Genomic DNA, 20,673 nt, shown 5'->3' on the forward strand with positions numbered 1-20,673 from the left:
AGAAGCGGGATATTTCTAAATGCATATGTGTTTTAAGAGGGATCAGATTCGTTTTCTCTTAAAGGAGCTGTGCTTTGTCAACACACGGCAAGAGTGATTTAGATTTTCAACATTATGTGTACAGGCTGAGCTCAGGGGACCTAACCAAGTACAAGGAGTGTTCTTGATCCAACTTCAGTGACAGCTCATGACTTGGTGATTGAGGCTTCTTGGTTAGAAGTCTTAGAAACGTTAGGTAAATTAAACACAAGCACCTAGATCCTTGTGAAGAAAGTGACAAAAACAGACACTTAGACACACAACTGAGGACATGGTATTTTCACTAAATTTCTCTTGTGATCTTCCCCACCACTTTCCACACTCATGGCAAATGTCCTCATCACTTTATACTAAAAAGAGACTCGGGCAGCTCAGGTGACCAGTCTAAAGTTAGCCAATTAAGACAGAGAGACAGTGAAGCCAGGCTCCCTGCCTGGTTGACTCCAAAACCGATAGGAATGGGTTTCACGCTCAGGCAAAGCACTAGGCCTGATCGATTGAGCAAGGGGAATTGTAGCCTCAGTTACTGACCCTGCTTTGTTACAAGACATTTTGTACAGAAGACCCAGGAAAGAGGGGTCAGCCACAGAATTAAAAGGGATTGAGTCCTCAAATGAAAACAGAACAAAACACAACATAATGTTTCTCAAATACCTAAGTTTATTTTATCATTGTTGCATTGTTGAGCTCAATCTGTAGGTAGGAGCTGAATTTCCAGGCTGATACATTTTTAAACCATACCACAGTGGTAAACCTTTAAAAAAGTGAAATCAAACAGGATATAGATTTCCATTTCTAAATACAGTATATTACAGAAGGTTAAATATACCACCTCTGTGTACTTACAGCTATAAAAAGATATAATTAACTATACCAAAACCCATTGGTGTCAAGTCGATTGCAACTCATAGCGACCCTATACCAATCGTAATTAATGTAGAGTTTCATATTAAAGGCATTATTGTACAATGGAAGAAAAAGAACCCTCCAAGGCATTACTATCGAGGTTAGTGTCTATAGTTAGTTGAGATAAAATCCTGACGATTCAGTGTAAGAAGTCTAATCCTGACCTAACAAGTGAATTGTTAATGTAAGTGTTAACTGATGGAGAGAAGGTGAAGTACATATTGCATATTGCTCACGAGGATGATAACCCCATTTCCTGCGTGATTTTCTTTATACACACAGGTTGTGACATGGAGCTTCATCTTATCACTGTGCTCACGCCAATGAATTGTCAAGCACAAGCACCATTTTTCCCATTAGAAAATGACTAGTTAGTAACAGTAACAGTGTCCGAATAACACAATTTAAGTTTGGTTTTGTTTTTTTAAAGCTCTATGGAAACACCTTCCGTTTTCCAAGTCAAAGTTGATGGGATTGCACACCCTTTGGATACACAAAGAGGAAAAGAAAACTTCACAACCTGTTATAAAGTACTCAGACCACTTGGATTTAGTAGGAGACCCAGGTCCTCCAGGGAGCCCATGTCTTATCTGTTAATTACTCAGAAATTAACATCAAAATAGGACTTTGAAAAAGCAGGTCTATATTATGACAGTCGTCTTTCCAGTTCTGTATGTTTTCCTAATCTAAACCGGGTAACAGAACTGGAAAAAGGATAAGTATGTAGGCTTATCATAAACCATTAAGGAGTGTAGTAGAAAGGCAGAATTCCTAAAATGAATTATTGCTTTGGTGTGTTTGTAAAATGTGGAACTTAATTACCGGAGGATTCGCTGTGCTGTTGGAGGGTCAGAGCGTTGGCTCCTTAGCAGCAAAGGCGATAGAACTTTTTTTTTTTTTTTGCCTAAGAAAGTGCCTTGGTTAAGATAGACAATGACACATTTTTAGAATATGCTCTTTGGGCTACGATTTGGTCAGATTCCAAAGGCAGTATTGTTTTTATAAGCTGAGTGCCGTGGTCACTAAATATGCAGACCTCAAAGACCCTCACCCACACATGCCCACAACCCCCAAATCTCCGCCCATCAGATCCTTGCAGCCTTTTTTTTTTTTAACTTAGTGTTAATGCTTTTCCCACTGCATGGTACCGTCAGCCCTCCCCGAGAAAGAGAGGCTTGTTCTGTGGACAGGTGAACCTGAGGAGACCGTAGGTGCAGGGCTCTGCTGGTGGAACATGCAGGGAGTTTTTCCAAATTCTTACTAGAGTCAGATTCAGCAACACATTTTTCAGGAGCTGCTGGCCACTGCAAATACCACTTCCTGTTAACAGTGCCCTGAGCATCTTCACTGTCCGCTGGTACCCAGTTTAAAGGGCAAAACAGAAATGGCCAATAGCGCCATCCCCAGGCAGGAACGCAATTTTGCACAACATACGGGCATCCACAGCTTGATCAATAAAACTTAGCGTGGGAGGAGAAGAGTCATTCAAATCCAGCAGATTGAAAGCTTCCAGAAGAAAGTGTCACAAAAAGGTCAGAAATGTCATTTTTTTCTTCGGCAAGTGTAATCCGCCACATTCAGTTGTCAAATGTTGGAGGAAGGACCCTGCCTTCCCTTCAGTGGTTCTTGTCGTCCAGTTTGATGGTGACGGTTTTCACTTCTGTATATTCGCTCAGAGCATATTCACCTCTGTGATCACGGAAAAGAGAAAGATTCAAAAGGAGAGCCTTCCTTAGCCTTTCCATGGAAACTGTTCTAATGCATTATTATGGCTCTGTCGGGAGTTTATACAAAAGGCCAAATTTATGCATAAATTTGGAATTTATGCAAAAGGCCAAAATGTGATTTCTTGATAGAATAAGTCAGTTAGAGTAACACCAATAGTCAGTTTGAGTGATTGAATATGTAACTTTAAGTTTAAATATCAAGGTTTTTGTGTATGATGCTTTCAAATATTCAGAAGGAATAAGGGTTTCCCCTTGAAGAATGAAGGCAATTAAAAACAGAGAGAGGTACATTCCCAGGGTAGGAGGAGCAGAGCAGAGGAGGAGAGGGCCTGCATGGGGGAACAAAAGGAAGCTGGGAATGGAAATTACACTGGGTTCATAATTTTTGGATGGCAGTTTGGAGCCACTGGGAGAGCTAGAAGAGGCAGCGACCCACGGCTATTGACCACGGATGTGGCTAGAGGACTCAAGAGCAGCAAAGACATGGGGCCTGAAGCTGGCCTTGGAACCCACAGCTGGGAACCAGCTGTGAGAAGACGGAGGCCGGACGGGGGCAGTGAGGGGAGAGGTCACCACAGACCAGACACAAGGGAGACAGTGTGTCTAGCGTATCTAGGGTATTGCACTGGCCCTGGGCGCGGGGCACCACTGAGCAGTTTCTGTTAACCCAATACAGCCCAGTGTCCTTCCTCAAGCCTGGTAATGTGTTAATTAACTTGAGCTGATATTATGGTGAAGTTATCTAAAAGAGAGGGGTCAGATGTTTGGATGGGGCACAATTTCAGTGTGGGCCATAGGCGCCATTTTCCATAGATTCACTGCTGGCCATACCAGGTTAGTAGAAACTTCTCAGTGGTGCCACACAGCCAGGGCCGGTGCAATACCTGCCACACCTGTCATACCCTAGTTACGCCTCTGTTACACATCCTGGTACATCTCCTCTCTCTTAGTCTCAGAGCCCTGGTGGCCCTACTTGGGCATCATGGGCCATCTCAGGGCAGTTTTCAGTTCCAGAACTGAGAGGCGGCTTTGCATAGATTAAATTCCTCAACAGCATTTGCTCTGATGTTAAGTCAATAAAAATGTATAAATGTATACTTGCTGAGGGAAAGAAGTGGAGTGAAGTGGCTATTTGAGTATTTTTGGACCCTTTAGATATCAGATTGAACCTATCAGATCCCTTAGACCAGTGGTTCTCAAGGTGTGCTCCCCAGGCTAGCAGCATCAGCTTCACCCTGGAACTTGCTAAAAATGCAAATTCTTGGGCCCCAGACAGACCTACTGTAGTAGGCAGAACAATGGCCTCCCCAAAGATGTCCATGTTCTAATCCCTGGAACCTGTGAATATGTTAGATTACATGGGAAGGGGGAATTAGGATAGCAGACGGAATTAAGGTTGCTAGTGAGCAACCTTAAATGAGGAGGTTATCCAGCCATATCAAGGTGGGCCCAATGTAATCACCAAAAACCAAACCTGCTGGTGTCGAGTTGATTCCAACTCATAGTGACCCTAAAGGACAGAGTAGAACCACCCCATAGTATTTCCAAGGAGCAGCTGGTGGATTCGAACTGCTGACCTTTTGGTTAGCAGCTGCGCTCTTCACCACTGTGCCACCAGGGCTCCAATGTAATCATGAGAGTCCTTAAAAGCAGAAGAGGGAAGCAGAAGAAGAGAGTCAGAGGGAAACGAGACTATGAAAGAATGGCCGAAGAGATGCCACTCTGCTGACTTTGAAGATGAGGCTATGAGCCAAGAATACAGGCAGACTCTAGAAGTGGGAAAAGGCAAGGAAATGGATTATCTCTCGGAGCCTCCAGAAAGGAACACAGCCCTGCCGGCACCTTGATTTTAGCCTGGGTCAGATTTCTGTACTACAGAATTGTAAGATTATAAATTTGTGGTAAACCACTAATTTTGCAGTAATTTTTTACAGCAGCAATAGAAAACTAATACATCTACTGAATAAGAAACTCCAGGGGCAGGGCCCAGCGATTTGTTTTCCAGGTGATGTGGACACATCCTCGAGTCGCAGAACCACTGGCTTAGAACCATGTCATGTAAGGAAGTTCTCCATCTTCCCTGAACCTCACTCTCATCATCTGTAAAACGGGAACACCGTCATCTCGCAGTTATAACAATTAGCGATAATTGCAGGAGAACACCTACCATACGCTAGGTAAAAACTGAGTGGTAGAAAGTATTACTATTTTTTTATTATTAATATGTCTTTGAGATAGACAGTTTCCTAAAAGAGTTTAATAATCCATGATAATGGGTGAATTATTTTGTAAATTTTTCTAAACATAACACAAAATATAGGCCATAAACATACTGCTAAATTCAACAGAAACTCCGTTTAAAAGCTCGAAAGACAAATAAAAAACTAAAAAAACACGTTTGCACATTTTTAATCCTGTATGAAAGACAGAGTGCTGTTTGCCTTTAATATATAAAGAATTCTTACAAATCGATAAGAAAAACACCAACTATCAAATGGAAAAAAATCAACAAAGGACACTGATTTAACTGTGTCCCCCTCAAAAGATATGTTGAAGTCCCAGCTCCTGGCTCCACCCAGAGGCACCTTGGAAGAAAGGCCTGGCAATCTACTTCTGAAAATCAACCATTGAAAACCCGATGGAGCACAGTTCTATTTTGACACACATGGTGTCACCATGAGTCAGGGTCAACTTCCTATCAATTGGTATTTAAAGAAAAGCAAACGAAGTGATGAAATCGTGTTGAATTAGCATATAACTAATAAATCTAGTACCAGATCATTCCTGCAAAATTAATTACGTCAATCCCTCATCCTTTCTGTCCCAGAGCCACTGCCCTAGTTCCAGCCCTTAGTTGACCCACTGCAGCATCTCACCCCATCTCATCTGCTCTGGCGCTCAAGGCCATCCTCGAGCCCTACTTTTCTCATGTGAAACCTCTGGGTTGTTAGCACTAGGAGGACAGGGATGGGTGTCTATGTTGTTCACTGCCGTACCCTCAAAGCCTAGTCATGCCTGGCATATCAAAGGTGTTCAATACATATTTGCCAAAAGAGTGAATGACTAAAACGAATGACTGAATAGTGGCTACCTCTAACAGATGGGACTGAGGGTCAAGAGGGAGACCTTGACTTTGTACATGTCTCCTGTGGGGAACTTTTGTTGCTGTGATGATTATTTCTACTAAGAAGCAGAGTGGCCGGGATGGGAATGGATCCCGGAGGGTCCGTGGGTGGGTGGCCCAGGACGGGGAAAACCATGGAATGCACCACATAGCACTTGAGCCCGCGAAAGGGGAACCACACTGCAGCATGCAGACATTAATCGGAGACAACTGAAAGGAACACTCATTGTAAAGTCAGTTTCTGGGCTCCTTGTGAATTATTGTTAAACACTTTACCAAAAGCCTTGGGAAAATACGTGCTGAGGGTCGGAAAAAAAATCAAAAAAATCCCAACTGTGGCTAACAGGCAGGATTGGACATTGGACATGTTCAGTGAATATTCAGAAGGCTGCCACGTGCCAGGCAAGGGGATGTTAAAGGGGTCGAAGCACTGTCTGGGTGTCGGGAAGAGGGAAAAAGGTGGCTCAGGTGAGGAAGACAAAGAAGGCAAATAATCTGTATAGGTTACTGCACACTAGAAATCAAGTGGGCCCCACCCACCCTCCTGGTAGCTTCTACATCCAAAGACATTTGCTTTGGGGACTTATGAATTGAGTTGTGTGTCCCATAAAGATATGTTTTAGTCCTAGCTCCTGGTACCCGTGAAGGTGACCTTGTTTGGAAACAGGGTCTTTGAAGATGTTATCAGTTAACATGAGCTCATACTGGAGGAGGGTGGATCCTAATCCATGTAAGTGGTGTTCTAGAAAAGAGGAGAAGACATGCAAAGAGCAGAGGTAGTTGCCATGGGAAGATGCAGCTGTAAGCTGAAGGATGCCAAGAAATGTCTGGGGCTATCAGAAGCTGGAAGAGACAGGAAGGATCTTCCCCCAGAACCTTCAGGGACAGCATGGCCCTGCCAACAGCCTGAGTTTGGATTCCCAGCCTCCAGAACTATGAGACAATAATTTTCTGTCCTTTTAACCCCCCAGTTTGGGACTGAGGATGCTGCTGATGGAACAAGCTGTGTCTGGCCTCTGGGAGGACTGTGTGTGGTCTGGGGACCCTGACTCCCCAGCTGCCAGGAACTGCCTGGGTGAGGCAGCAGATCAGAGGGGTCAGCCTGCAGAGGACATAAATGAGCCTATGGCCCTGGCTGGCTGCATACCAGGTGGCTTGTGAACGTGACCCCTGTGGTGGTGGGTCCAGGGACCAGGCTGCCAGGGCTCAATCTTGCCCCTGTCTCTCACTAGCAGCATGCCCGTGGGGAAGTCATGTGACTCCCTGGCCCAATTCCTTTCCCTGAACATAGAAGCAGCAGTAAGTACCCATCTCACAGGCTGTAACATGAGTTAGCACGTGCAGAGAGGGTCTAGCACAAAGTCCGTGCTTAGTGAGCACTAGTGGGTGCTAGTGCTGTTCTCGTTGGAGGGTTCTGCAGGGGGCCAGCCCAGCTCTCATGTCCCTAGTGGGCATTTGGGTATGAATACGCAACAACGAAAAAGCTCCCAGAATGCAAACAAACAAGATGCTGGGGTTCTGCAAAAGGCTTTCATGCCCAAGAATTTACTAAGTTCTCTGGAGGGGAGATCAGGGATAGGAATAGGGGGAGACTAATGACACGCTCTGCTCAGACATTCAGACTGTTATGGGGGTGTTTTGCCATGAGTCAGGAATGGACTAGAAAGAAGGACCATGATGGGGGAAGGGAAATGGCCAAGAGCATTTGCTTAGGGGTAGATGCCACACCATTCTGTTTTAGCATCTTTATTGAGAATCTGAAAGTGAGGCTGCCTGAAGGCCCCACCAAGGCCCAGCCACAGAGGAGCCAAGCCAAGAGGAAGCTTCAGAGTCTGTTCCCACGGAGGATGTACAAGCAAGCACAAGGTGATGCATTTGTATGCACATAAGACAAACTGTTTAAATAAAAGGGAGAACTCTGAGCTGTTAGTGATGTCCCAGGAAAGGCCCGGGGGATGTTATCACCGATGGCTCTGTGGGAAGATTGATCCATGAGCTGTTTGTCTACAAAGGGTGATAGAACCCTGAGCCCCACCAAGAAGGACATGTGGAGAGAAGACGGTGTCTGGCTGGAGACCACTGCCCATCCACCCCTGGAATGTCTAAACAGCCCTGTACCCATGCCTTTCATCTGGGGCTAGATACTAGACCCGTCAGTTAGCATAAACCTGCACAGCTCATGTTCCCACTAGGCTAGATAGAAAGGAAATGTGAAGGGGTTTGAGATGAGTGGGAACACACTGATGAGGCTACACGGGTCCAGTAGGAGGTGGTACAATATGCCTCCCAGAGGGACATCGAGAAGGAGCCAGAGTCTCTCATGGCACATTCCCGGGGCCTCTGCTAGGCTCAGAAAGCTAGGCCATAGAGGTATGGAGCCCAAGCTGGGGAGAGCCTATAGCCCCTGCTGAGGGCCAGGATTCGCATGAGTAATTACATCCTACACCTGGCAAAAAAGGGCACCTTTTCAGTTCTGCCTGTGTCCTCACCCAGTGAGCAGACATTACGTATCTACTGAACATCCCAAGTGTGAAGTGTGCTGGGAAGAAACGAAGAGTAGAGGCTGCAGGTGGATTCTGGGGCCAGAAGGAGGTTGGGAAGAAAAAGAGGGTAGGGAAGGCCAGAAGTGGGGAGTGGCAGGGGGAAAAGGAAGGAAGGGATCCAGACCAGCCCCAGAGGGAATGGACCATGAGCCTCCATGGCACTGCTGATCCAGACTGAGATGCAGGACAGAGGGTGAAGGGTTACCACCCTGCAAGTCTAGTAGACCACTTATGCACCCCACCTGCAGGCTGAGTGATGCAACACTTACAGTTCTCTGCCGTTCCCCGACATTTTAAAGCCACCAAATGGAGCCTGTGCATAGATGGCATTGTAGCAGTTGATCCTAGGGAAGGAATTAAAGATGATCATAATTTCCCAGATGAGGCCCAGTTGGACCACGGTGTCCATGGAGACCAGCTAGAAGGCACTTAATGCAGACCATGCCTAACGAATGGCCTTTTGTCTAAGTTTCAATAATTCAGACACAGTGGGCTTTCAGCTTCTGCCTTCGCATTCTTCCCACCAGAAACTAATGTTTGAACATATTTAAGTATAGAGCTTTTCATTGGGATAGGAATGGAATGAGAAGGGGAGACACACACACACACACAGACACACACATACACACACACAGAGAAATGATGGCATAGGAGAATAAGAATTAGCTTTGAGATTAGGCAGACCTAACCTCAAAGTTCTCCTCCTTTTTGGCGGTATAATTCTGGGCTCGTTACTTAACCGCTCTGAGCCCCAATCCAATCATCTTTGGGGATAACCATACATAATCTGTAGAATATTGGTGAGGCAGGGACTGTTATCCATACTTTGTAGATGAGCACGTGTTGCTTTTGCAATCAAAATAAAAGCTAAAGCCAGAGCGGGTGAAGTTCAAGGGCAGTACAGCACGGTGGTCAAGGGCATTGGAACAGGAGGGCTGGTGCTCAGCTCTGCTACGCAGTAGCTGTGTGACCCTGGGCAAGTCATCAATCGCTCGTTGGCTCCATTTCCTTGTCTGTAAAATGGAGTTAATAATGGCACCTATCTCAAAAGGGGGCCATGAGGATAGAGCAAGGCACTTACAAGAGTGCTTGGCCCATTACATGCCATTAGACGCTGTTACAGAGGAGTCACGAAGCTAGCAAGTAACCAAGGCAGCTTGGGGAAGCCGATACACACAAATCAACTCACCAGACCGTCCCGGATTCTAGGGCAGATGCTAGCTTCAGGGCCTTGTCAAGGTTCTTTGTGAACACGGCTGCTGTGAGTCCGTATTCAGTGCTATTTGCCCTTTTTATCACTTCTTCAATGTTTTTGAACTTCAGTATTGGCTGCACTGGTCCAAAAATCTGTGATTAATGGCAGGAACGGCAGTGAGAGGCATGTTCAAATGGGAAATTTATGCCCTGAGCGGGCTTTTCCTTAGTTTTGTCCATTTTCACATACCCAAAGCACACACATGCATGATATACGATGACTAGAGGAGAAAGAACCTTGAATGGCACTCAAACTTACAAAGACAAAAAATCTATGTAGGGTGTCAAGTCTCTCACTGTCCTAGGCCCCCGGCCTTGGAGTAACCCATACATGTTGGGGTGTGCAGACGACACAACATTTGAGAATTTTCATTGGGAGGTTATTGGGAAGGGTCCCTGGGTGGCGCAAATGGTTTGTGCTTGTTTACTAACCAAAAGGTTGGTGGTTCGAACCCAGCAGTGTCATGGAAGAAAGGCCTGGTGGTCTGCTTCCATAAAGATTACAGCCAAGAAAACCTTACAGAACAGTTCTACTCTGCAATACATGGACTCGCCATGAGTTGGAATCAACTTGACGGCAACGGGTTTGGGAAGGGTGTTCACGGCCTGAGCTGTGGAGACTCAGTGCCTGGGCCTCTTTATGTTGGTGTTTTCACCACTGAAGATACCCTGAAATGTTCCATAGTAACTCCCAGGGGAAGGATAAGACATTGTTCATTCCAGCCTTCCCCACAGCAAAGAAAGGGAAAGGAGAGCACTAACGGCTGAATATTTAAAGTAATTTTGAAGGGAGCTTGTAACTGATTCAATGGCAGGCACTACGATAGCCCCTCAGGCCTGTGCCCTGCCCAGTAAGATACTTTCCCAGGTTCCTTAGGAACTCTGTGTCACAGGGATGTTTAAAGAGCTGAGCTTCACGCCATCGTGGTACAGTTAGTAACCCATAAACGCCTCAAGGATGAAGTCTATAAAGTCCCCGCACCACCAGGAAGCCCTCAGCAGTGATTCACTCTGTTGAGAATCTCAAAAGACACCTCCCAGGAGGTAACCACCCAGAACCAGGTTCTCGTTCTCCATAAATGTTGTGCAGGACCACTGTGCATCTAGCCTAGTGATGGAATTGAAAGACAAAGTTAGATTTACACTCTTGGGGGGGTCTCCTTAATTTCTGTCATTTTAAGGATGCCTGTGATGGAAAGGGGTCCCTGGCTGGTGCAAGCAGTTAATGCACTCAGCCACTAACCAAAAGGCGCCCCAGAAGAAAGTCCTGGAGATCTACTTTAAAAAAATTTGCCATTGAAAACCCTGTGGAGCACAGTTCTACTCTGAACTCTCGTGGGGTCACCATGAGTTGGAATTGATTTGGTGGCAACTGTTTTAACTGTTTAACTTTAATGAAAATTCTACCCATGATAAGTTCTTTAAATTAACACTTGTTGTTTAAGTTTGGTTTGGGGAGAATGAAATCAGCTTCGGGCCCTGAATCCAAGTCTTGATTCCTGACAGGATTCACAGGTGGCCACAGCCCTCCCTGCCAGGCCTCGTGACTAACTCAGGGATGTGCTCAGAAGACACGGGAGGGATTGTTGCTCCCTAGAGACAGTGGGAGATGTGTGGAAACCAGGGTGGGGTGGGGGGTTCTAACAGATTCTGTAATTGCCATACAGTTCTCAGTGTTCAGCAGGGGCAAGATGGCTTCCCTAAGGCTCCCAAAGGAGATGATAAAGGCCACAAGAAAAGCCCTTCCCTCATGAAGAGTTTTGGGACCCTTGGGCCCTTGAGAAGAAGTCCTGTTTGAAAGGTCCAGCCCGAGCTCAGCCCACTGCCCCCATGGCCAGTAGCTTTTGCTGAAGCCCCCAGGTACCTCTTCTTTGGCAATCCTCATGTTGTCGGTGACTTCTGAGAAGACAGTGGGTTTGATGAAGAGCCCCCTGTCTTCCATGGCTGAGCCCCCACATTCCAGCTTGGCGCCTTCCTTCTTCCCACTCTCGATCAGATCGAGGATTTTATCAAACTGCTTTTGATCAATCTGCAAAACAAAAACAAGAAGTAGAACCCAAGCTTCCTTTAGGGCAGTGGCTGCCATTTTGTATTTTCAAAGGTCTTCCAAATTGTCAGCTGTCCTATCCTTGACTATTTTCCAAGTCATAATCCATGTACCAAACGTTCCTTGTATGCAAGTATCCCTCTGATCCAGGCTCTTTGGAACAGGGGAGAGATGGGGAAATGTGCTATTCTCATCCTCTCTAGGTCTGCGATTTATTCATACCTCCTATGCCCTTTCTCCCTGTTAGGCCAGTCCCTAGGTGAAGTGAGATCTAAGTTGATCACATTCTCTGCTTTCATGATTCTTTGCGTCCAGCTTGGGTTGCCAGATTTAGCAAATGAAAAATGCAGGATGTGGCATTAAATTTGAATTTCAGATACATAACAAATGACTTTTGAGCTTAAGTATGTCCCAAGCAAGGTTTGGGACATACTTACACTGAAAACATATTTGTTGTTTATCTGAAATTCGAATCTAACTGGGAGTCCTATCTGGCGCCCACGTGCTCTGCTTATCTGCCTCCAGGGTAACAGCTACCAGAACTGTCTGTTCATGGTAGAACGGAGAAGTAAGCAGGAACATTGGTCACTTTACTCAGCACCCGCTGGAAGCAGAGTGGAGTAAGCCGAAGGTGGCCTGAGGGGCTGCTCTTTGGCTAGTGGTTAATGAGCTCATCAAAAAGGTTCCGCCTTCTGCTATCTTGTCTAAGGGTCTTTGTGGCTGGAGGTTGTCCTCTGCCACTGGCCTCACACCTGGCTGGTGGACGTGGTACCTAAGAGCTGCTGAAAGGGCACCCTTTTTTAGGAGACTCTTTTCAAAGAGAGAAGTGCTTTTCCTGACCACTCCCCCTCCCTGACCCTTCTTTCAGAAATCTGTGGAAGCCCTATTCTTTACCAATACCCTGTAAATGGTCCCTTCCTCTTTGGCTGGAAGAGACAGAGCTTGGATAGGTTTACTGTAGCTGAGAATTGAGATAGAAATACTGGTTTCACTTAAATAATTTTAAAGAAAAAGTAAGCAAAACTCGATGGTACACTTGGACAATCGTCTGCGCCTGAGGAGTGCTTGCCTAGTCATCTCAAAGATGTGGATCCAGTTTAAAAATACTGGGCTGGATCTCCACCTCACACCTACACCAAGATAAATTCCAGAGGGAGCAAAGATCTAACTGTGAAAAATGAAGCCAAAACATTTTCAAGTTCTCTCCTGTAGGAGAATGTTTCTGCCAACTTGGAGTGCTGGTGGACTTTCCATGACTCAAAATCTAGAAGCCAAAAGAGAGCAGGTTGATACATTTGAGTATGAAAAAAAAAAAAAGGGCAAAAACATCTTAAGCAAAGCTGAAGGGCAACACAATCAACTGGGAAAAAAAAACTGACAAGCCCTATCATAGAAACAGAGCTAACCTCTCTAGTATGTACCTAGACGTGTATTTCTAGAATTGACAAGAAAAATGACCAACAATATATGCAAAGAAAACGCATAGCTGATAGAAAAGGAAATGCAAATGGATTTTCAACATAGGATAAGATGTTCCACCTTACACATTATAAGAGATACATGCTGTCATGGATTGAATTGTGTGTCCCCCCAGAATATGTGTCAATTTGATTAGGCCATGATTCCCAGTATTGTGTGGTTGTCCACCATTTTGTGATTGTAATTTTATGTTAAAGAGGATTAGGGTGGGGTTATAACACCACCCTTACCCAGGTTACATCCCTGATCCAATGTAAAGGAAGTTTCCCTAGGGTGCAGCCTATACCACCTTTTATCCTACAAGAGATAAAAGGAAAGGGAAGCAAGCAGAGAGTTGGGGACCTCAGATCACCAAGAAAGCAGTGCCAGGAGCAGAGCGCGTCCTTTGGACCTGAGGTTCCTGTGCTGAGATGCTCCCAGACCAAGGGAAGACTGATGCATCACAAGGACCTTCCTTCAGAGCCAATAAAAAGAGAAAGCTTTCCCCTGGAGCTGGTGCCCTGGATTCAGACATTTAGCCTACTGGACTGTGAGAGAATAACCTTCTCTTTGTTAAAGCCATCCACTTATATTTCTGTTACAGCAGCACTAGATGACTAAGACACGTGCATATTAAAACTAAACGAGATAACCACTTTTAACTCTCAGACGGGCACAAATCCAAAAGGTTGGCAACATATTCTGTTGGGATGGCTGGAGAAACAGACCAGCTAAGACTTTGTTGGAGAAGCATACATCAGCTCCTTCTTGGAGGAGTGTAATTTAGCACATAACTGTGTCCCCACTCAGCAATTCCACTCTGGAGACCCTGTCCTGGGCATTCCCTTGCACGTGTATAACATTGTGTGCTCGCTGTTGCATGGTGTGAGATAACACACACACATGTCCGGGCTTCTATGGAAACAGGAAGAACAACAAAGGTTCCCATGGACTGGTATGGAAAGTTCTTCCAATTTCTTGTTAAAGGACAAAAGCAAGGTGCAAAATGGTATAGATGTCATAGTATTTTTTGCCTAAAAACAGTGGCTTAAATAAGGGTACATGTTCGCATTTGCTTGTATATGCATAAAGAAACTCTAGAAGAACACTGAGAAACTAAGAACATGAGCTACCTGGTGGGTGGGGGGCAGTAAGAACCAGTGTGTGGGAAGGGGTGAGAGGGACCCTTTTTACTATATTCCTTGTTATGCATTTTGTTTTTTTGAGCCAAGTGAATGTACTTCCACTCAAAAAATGAAAGAAAAAAAAATAATAACCATAATAGATCCAGTAATCCCCCAAGGCTTTCTCCACTTCTCCCTGGGTGAACCAAGTCTTGGGTTAAACGTTCCAGGTGTTGCTGAGCCTCCTCCTTCTCCCTGGAGGAGGAAGAGTTTGAGTGGCTTCGTCAAACTACAGGTGATGTGTCCCGGGTGGCTGCTGACCTCATCTCCCCTGCACGACCAGGCCACAGCATCCGTCTGTTCTTCCGGCAACGCTAGGCCCCCGATAGAAACCCTACACATCCTAACTAAGCTCTCCATGGGGAGTCCGTAGGAACATATTGTTTAAATCTAGGACTCCTCCATTAAGTTTCAGCTGGTGCCTTCTACGCAGGAAGAGGAAGCTGCCAGGATGTGAGATGACGACGCAGGGCACAGCCCCAGAAACCGAAAAATACAGTCCCCTAGGGACTGGGCCCGAAGGCTGCGCTCTCGGCTGGGCAGAGTGGATGCCAGACTCCACACAGGCCAGGTGTTTTGCATAATGTTTATGTGCCTCGTTGCTCAGTCGCCAAATAAACTTGAATGGCTTTGGGGCGTTCAGGAGAGTAGCTTGCCTCCAGTGGACACGGATCTAGGTCAGCTAGCTATTTTACAGGCATGAAACAGACAGGGCTATTTAGACAGCTGTAAGGCCTCCCAGAGCAAAATCTTATTACTGTGGATGAAAAAGCACTTTGGAGGGGAAGAAGTCCGACAGTGTCCTAAAATAATATTCTGAGGTTAGACAGCTTAAGTGAGCTTTCATGAGGACTTTCAGGAGCAGCATCAAAAGTCCTGATGAAATCAACACCCGTTCTGCTTGGCTCTGCTCCTTGGGAAGACACTGTTGTATCTGGCTTCAAAACTCAACACTAGAGCTTTGGAAAGAGGTTTGCAAATAATGATGTAGAAAGAGGGTTTCCTAAGTACACGGATAGTCTCACGTATTTCCTACCGATTCTGAATTCTCAAAATCATAGTGGATTCGATAACGACTTGTGGTCGTGTTTGCGTTTGGATCTGAAAGTCAACCACCGCCGTTGGGTTTGGAGTGGAGGCCAGGCAGGCAGTGACTGGGGTGAGGAATGTCGGCCACAGCGGCAGTGTTCCTCCACAGGGCCACGTGGCACCAGAGACACAGGGCATGGGGGCTGGGGAAGGACTGGCAGTGCTGCCAGGAAAGCACCCCTCTTCCACGTGGTCCTCAACTCTCCACCAGCCCCAGCATCCCCACAAGACAGTTAAGCAAGTCCTGATGGACAGGACCTGAAGTCACACACAGTCATTCTTTACTACCTAGACCGGGGAGCCTCGGTCATTTATATGCTCCCCTTTTAAAAATAAAAGCTACCCTGTACTGAGGGTCTGGAAACCCTGGTGGCATAGTGGTTAAGAGTTTGGCTGCTAACCAAGGGGTCAGCAGTTCGAATCCACCAGCTGCTCCTTGGAAACCCTATGGGGTAGTTCCACTCTGTCCTACAGGGTCACTATAAGTCGGAATCGAACTCGACCGCAGTAGGTTTTTGGGTTATTGAGTATCTACCAAGTGCCATGAAATTCCCATAATATTCACGTATTATTCCCAATTTCCAGATGAGGAAACTGAGGCTTAGGAAGATTTTGGGGGGCTTCATAAACTCACAGAGCCAACTGTGCACCTAGAGCCACGGCTTCCCATGCAAACAGAGAAAGTGGGCAAGAGGCAAGCTCTCCCCAAGGATTCACAGACATGTTAACTTGGAACTCCACGGCTGGGCAGAACTTTGGCTAAAAGCACAGTGGGTTGCTGTCACACTCCATTTCAATAATGCATGGGATGGTCAGGCTGCCCTCTTTTAAATATTTATCCATCTGCTTCACTTCATAATTAGCAAGAAAGTGATACAGGATGTGCCCTTTTAAAGAGGTGATTAAGCCTGGTGGTTATGATCATTTTCCTTCCGCCCTTGGCTCGCCAGACCAGGCCTCCGGAGACGTGTTCCTACTGCCCAGAGATGCCTCCCCGACCTACATCCAGGGCCCTTTGGTTTCAGGGTCACCTGCTCCTATAAGGCACGTGGGGTCCGGGAGACTTGATCTGTACTCTGTGACTTTTCAGCCCAGTGGGACTGGTGGACCACAAGCCTAGGCCTTCCCTTCCTGGCTAAGGAGGGTTCTACCACCCTTCTTTAGGGAGGCCGTCCAGGTAGGCTCTGCCCAAGGCTCTCTCCTGAGGTTGGGGGTGGGCCAGAAGAAGAAGGTGAGAGGGCAGGAAGGTGAAGGCAGATAGCACTGTGAACTAGGGGCGCCCTCCTCCTGAGCTCCTGTGCTCTGCACACCTGCTGCAGAGAGCTGAGCGACTCTGTGAGCCTAGCCCCATTTCATTGACACTGCAGAGACCCAAAGGACTGCACTCTTGATGGGCGTCTAAACCAAACCTCACTAGCAGGGTAAGTCAGCTCCCCTTCCCTTCGAGGGGCCATGGAATCACAGCACACCAGCCCCCAACCAGGCATCTTGGGGTTAGACCCATCAGTTGGTTACCTGGGGCCCCTGTTCGGTTCTGGCATCAAAGGGGTCTCCGACGGGCCGCTTCTTGGTGTACTCCACGCTGCGCCGGACGAACTCGGCGTAGATCTGCTCCTCCACGAAGACCCTGGAGGCCGCTGTGCAGCACTGGCCCTGGTTAAAGAACACGCCCTGATGGGCGCACTCCACGGCCAAGTCCACTGCAGGTGGAGGAAGCAGGTGAGTCAGGAAAGCAGGGCAGGTGGCAGCTGCAACTCTAAGTGCCCATGAAAGAAAGGTAGCCCCCAAATGGGCACATTTCAGAAGTTAATTTTGTTCTCAGTATTTCACAAACAGAGAGGATGGAAAAAGGCTTTTCAGGTCAACCAGGTTTGGGGTTATATCCTTGACTGCAGGACTTGTCAGTACCTTTAATGTGCTAATGAGCACACAGAGTTGTAGCATTCCCCATTGTCACTTGCCCATGGAGGCCCCCACCCCCTTTTCTGGAGGACTAGTGCAGTGGTGCTTCAGTGGTAGAATTCCAGCCTTCCTTGCGGGAGACCTGGGTTCGAGTCCTGGCCAAGGCACCTTGTGTGCAGCCACTACCCATCTGTCAGTGGAAGTTTGTGTGCGGCTATGATGCTGAACAAGTTTTAGCAGATTCCAGACTAAGACAAACCAGGACGAAAGTCCTGGTGATCTGCTTCCAAAAAGCCAGCCGGTGAAAGCCCTATGGATCACAGGGATCCAATCCTGTTGTGCATGGGCTCACCATGAGTTGGGACCAACTAACAACAAAAAGGTTCTCTTGAACAAACTTTGCAAGTATAGACGTAGGCCAATTGGACAGAACTTTTGAAGGAGCCCAGAATTTCCCACCTTGAGTGAAAGAAAGGTCTTATTGAATAACATAACAACATGTACCCACCCATTGCTGTCGAGTCAACTCTGACTCATAGTGACCCTAAGGACAGAGTAGAACTGCCCTGTAGGGTTTCCAAGGAGAACTGGTGGACTCAAAGTGCCAACCTTTTGGTTAGCAACTAAGTTCTTAACCACTATGCCACCAGGGCTCCATGCATGACTTAGAAGGATTAAAAAAAATAAAAGCACTTATTATGGCTGAGAAGAGCTGAATATGAATTGTAGAGCAGACATTTAATTAAAACCAGTTACAAAAACCAAGATAGAAGGGTGCTTATTAAGTAAGATCTGTGAGGATATCGGTAAGAATGGTAACTGGACGCCACTTATATTTAAACAGGGCCTTCCAGTGTTCAATCAACGGCTAGTTTTCCAGCCCTCCTTCACTCCTCCACCCACCGCCCCCCACCACTGCTTGCTGGAGAAATGAAGCTTCTGTTTGCAGGGAGCAAAGGCAAGAGCCCCCAGGGCAAGGTGTGTGTAAGATGCTGGGAGAGCACCATCAGGCTCTTGCCGCTCCTGCACCTCCCCAAGCTCTCTGCAGCCCAGTGCCAACTTAAATTGCCCCTCCTCCAGGAGAACTAACTGATTCCCTGCAGGCTGCCAGGGGCAGTGCGGCAGCGGCAGTGGAGCGAACGGTGGTGCTGCAGTTGATATCATGCCTGGGATGCCACTTACGTCAGGATTTAATTTTGTGCACTGGCACTGCCCAAATCAGGAGTAGGATAGCTCCAGAGCGTTTTTATGGCTCCTGGTGAAACCAGCCCCAACAGAAGCCCTGTGTTTGAGCTGCAGTCCTCCTTACTGGGAGAAATGATGACCTGAGGGGCAGATGTGGCACGCAGATGTGGTGGCACAAGAACACAAAACGGGGGTCCTGGCTCCTGATTCCAAATGTGGGTGACAGTGGGGGATACCCAGAACTGCTCCACGTGGCTCCAGAAACCATTAGCAACACTAACGATGCTTCCACAAGGGAGCACTAACTCAGGCAAGGAATGGGCAGTCCATTCTCACTCCCAGCTTTCCTACCCTGTCTTCCTGCTCTGGAGCTTGTTTTCTCTTTCAGTACACTGTCTCACTGAAAGCCAGCTCCAAGGCAAGGAACTGATATCAGTCATTTACACTTTAGTGAGAATTTTCTCCGTGATATTTGCAATTTCAACCGTATCTGAGTGTGGAATGGGAAGCTTTATTCTCAATGAAAGGAATTTCTGGCATAAGTAGGCAGGTAGGGGAGCTACTCTTTAAGGCAAAGGTACTTTTGTACTCTGGAGGTCACACCTCTGGATAGTTGACCCTGCCAGCAAAAGAATGAACTCTCAGTGCGGCCCCTTCTTCCTTCTTCTGGACATAGCAGCCAACGATAGCATATATTTTAATATTGTGTCATGCTGTTTTACCAAGACACCAGCTGCCCTCAAGTTGCCAGACAGGGCTACTTTTGGTGGGAGGAGAGGCTAGTACCCCAGACCAAGGGGTATTTTTACTGCCAACCTCTGATTTGGCAGGCCAGCCACAAAGGAGGCAGTGCAAATAGCTAACACTCTTGGCTGCTAACCGAAAGGTAGGAGGTTCGAGTCAGTCCAGAGTTACTCAGAAGAGAGGCCTGGTGACCTGCCTCCAAAAAATCAGCAATTTAAAACCCCACAGAGCACAGTGCTACTCGGACACACACAGGTGGCCGCCAGTCGGCATCGTTGTGCTAACCGGTTTTGGAAGCAAAGAAGGAAGAAACACCTCAATTGTTTGGAGCACCTGAGAACTACACCATAGGACATTACTGGCTTGGGAGACAGAATAATTAATGCTCATTAGCACAAAGCACCTGCCCTTCTCCCCACTGCCGTACTCCCACCAGCCTCCCCAGCCCCCAGGAGACTCCGGAGAAGAAACTGGACCTGCCACTTGTGGCCCCAGCTCCACTGGGCTGGGGAAGGTGAACTTAATTGTGAGGGGCAGAAACAGACAGCCCTCTGGCTGCCACCTAAGTCCTCCTCCAGGGCAGCTTTTTATCAGCCCTAAAGCTGGCATTTTGATCTCCATCTGCCTATTTGTGGCTGGGTGATGCAGACAGGATGACCTCAGGTGGAAAAAGCATTCACAGTGTGTGTGTCTCTCAAGTGGTCCCAAATCCAGGCCACTGAGAGACACACAGGGACAGGAAGAGGTTTACGGACCCCCGAGGCCCAGCAGAGCTCAGAACGGGGGACTTACGGTCGGCATCCGCACACACGATACATGGGTTTTTGCCCCCAAGCTCCAGCGTCACCCTCTTCAGATTGCTTCGGGAGGCGGCTTCTTTAACTAGCTTTCCAACCTTCAGGATAAAAAACAGGCAAGTTTATACCTTGAACTTGGCCCAAGCGTTTTCATCAGTGCATGTTCTGGACAAGCTGGCAGAGCCATGTGTCCAGGGCCACTCCGTCCCCTCCCAAGCTCCCAGGACCCCATGCTGTGCCTCCACTCCCCAGGCCTCTCCCCATATCTGCTCACAGGTCAGAACTCTGTTCCCTGGAATCCTTGGTTCCGTCTGATCCACTTACAGGTGTGGGATGGGAGCCATGGAAGGCCAGTTGATTCACCCCAGGCCACACAGCTGGCTTGTGGCAGAGCGGCCCCTGCTGCTGCCAGCCTTTGCCCCAAGAGCTCCTGAGTCCAGGATCACCTGTCCTAGCCACCTGTCCCTACAGGGTTCGAGGACACCAAGGGGCAGCTCTTCCACCTCTGGCCAGTGACATCTGAAATTCTAACAGGGAGATTCCGGTGGTCCAGTGGGGAAGTGGGCCTGCCTGTGTGCTCTTTAGTGCAATCTAAGGGAACTTCTAAGTGTTATAAGAAAGAACCAATTCTCTGAAAAGACAAAAGGGGGAGAGAGGATTGGGCCCCAGTGAAG

At 47.2% G+C, this 20,673-nt stretch overlaps 1 protein-coding gene across 1 annotated transcript in view; it reads right to left on the bottom strand.

Annotated features, from left to right (window-relative positions):
• Window positions 1–437: 437 nt before the first annotated feature.
• The window catches only part of ALDH1A3 (aldehyde dehydrogenase 1 family member A3), a 42,423-nt gene continuing 22,187 nt past the window's right edge, over window positions 438–20,673 (bottom strand). The window contains exons 8-13 of the mRNA XM_064296243.1: window positions 19,995–20,097; window positions 16,887–17,071; window positions 11,458–11,622; window positions 9,529–9,686; window positions 8,609–8,683; window positions 438–2,634 (exon numbers count right to left, since the gene is read on the bottom strand). Coding sequence (XP_064152313.1) covers window positions 2,562–2,634; window positions 8,609–8,683; window positions 9,529–9,686; window positions 11,458–11,622; window positions 16,887–17,071; window positions 19,995–20,097 — 759 coding nt within the window. The 3' untranslated portion in view covers window positions 438–2,561. The remainder of the gene's footprint in view (window positions 2,635–8,608; window positions 8,684–9,528; window positions 9,687–11,457; window positions 11,623–16,886; window positions 17,072–19,994; window positions 20,098–20,673) is intronic.

This window comes from Loxodonta africana, chromosome 13 (assembly GCF_030014295.1).
Source record: "Loxodonta africana isolate mLoxAfr1 chromosome 13, mLoxAfr1.hap2, whole genome shotgun sequence".
In the NCBI taxonomy this organism is placed as follows: Eukaryota; Metazoa; Chordata; class Mammalia; order Proboscidea; family Elephantidae; genus Loxodonta; species Loxodonta africana.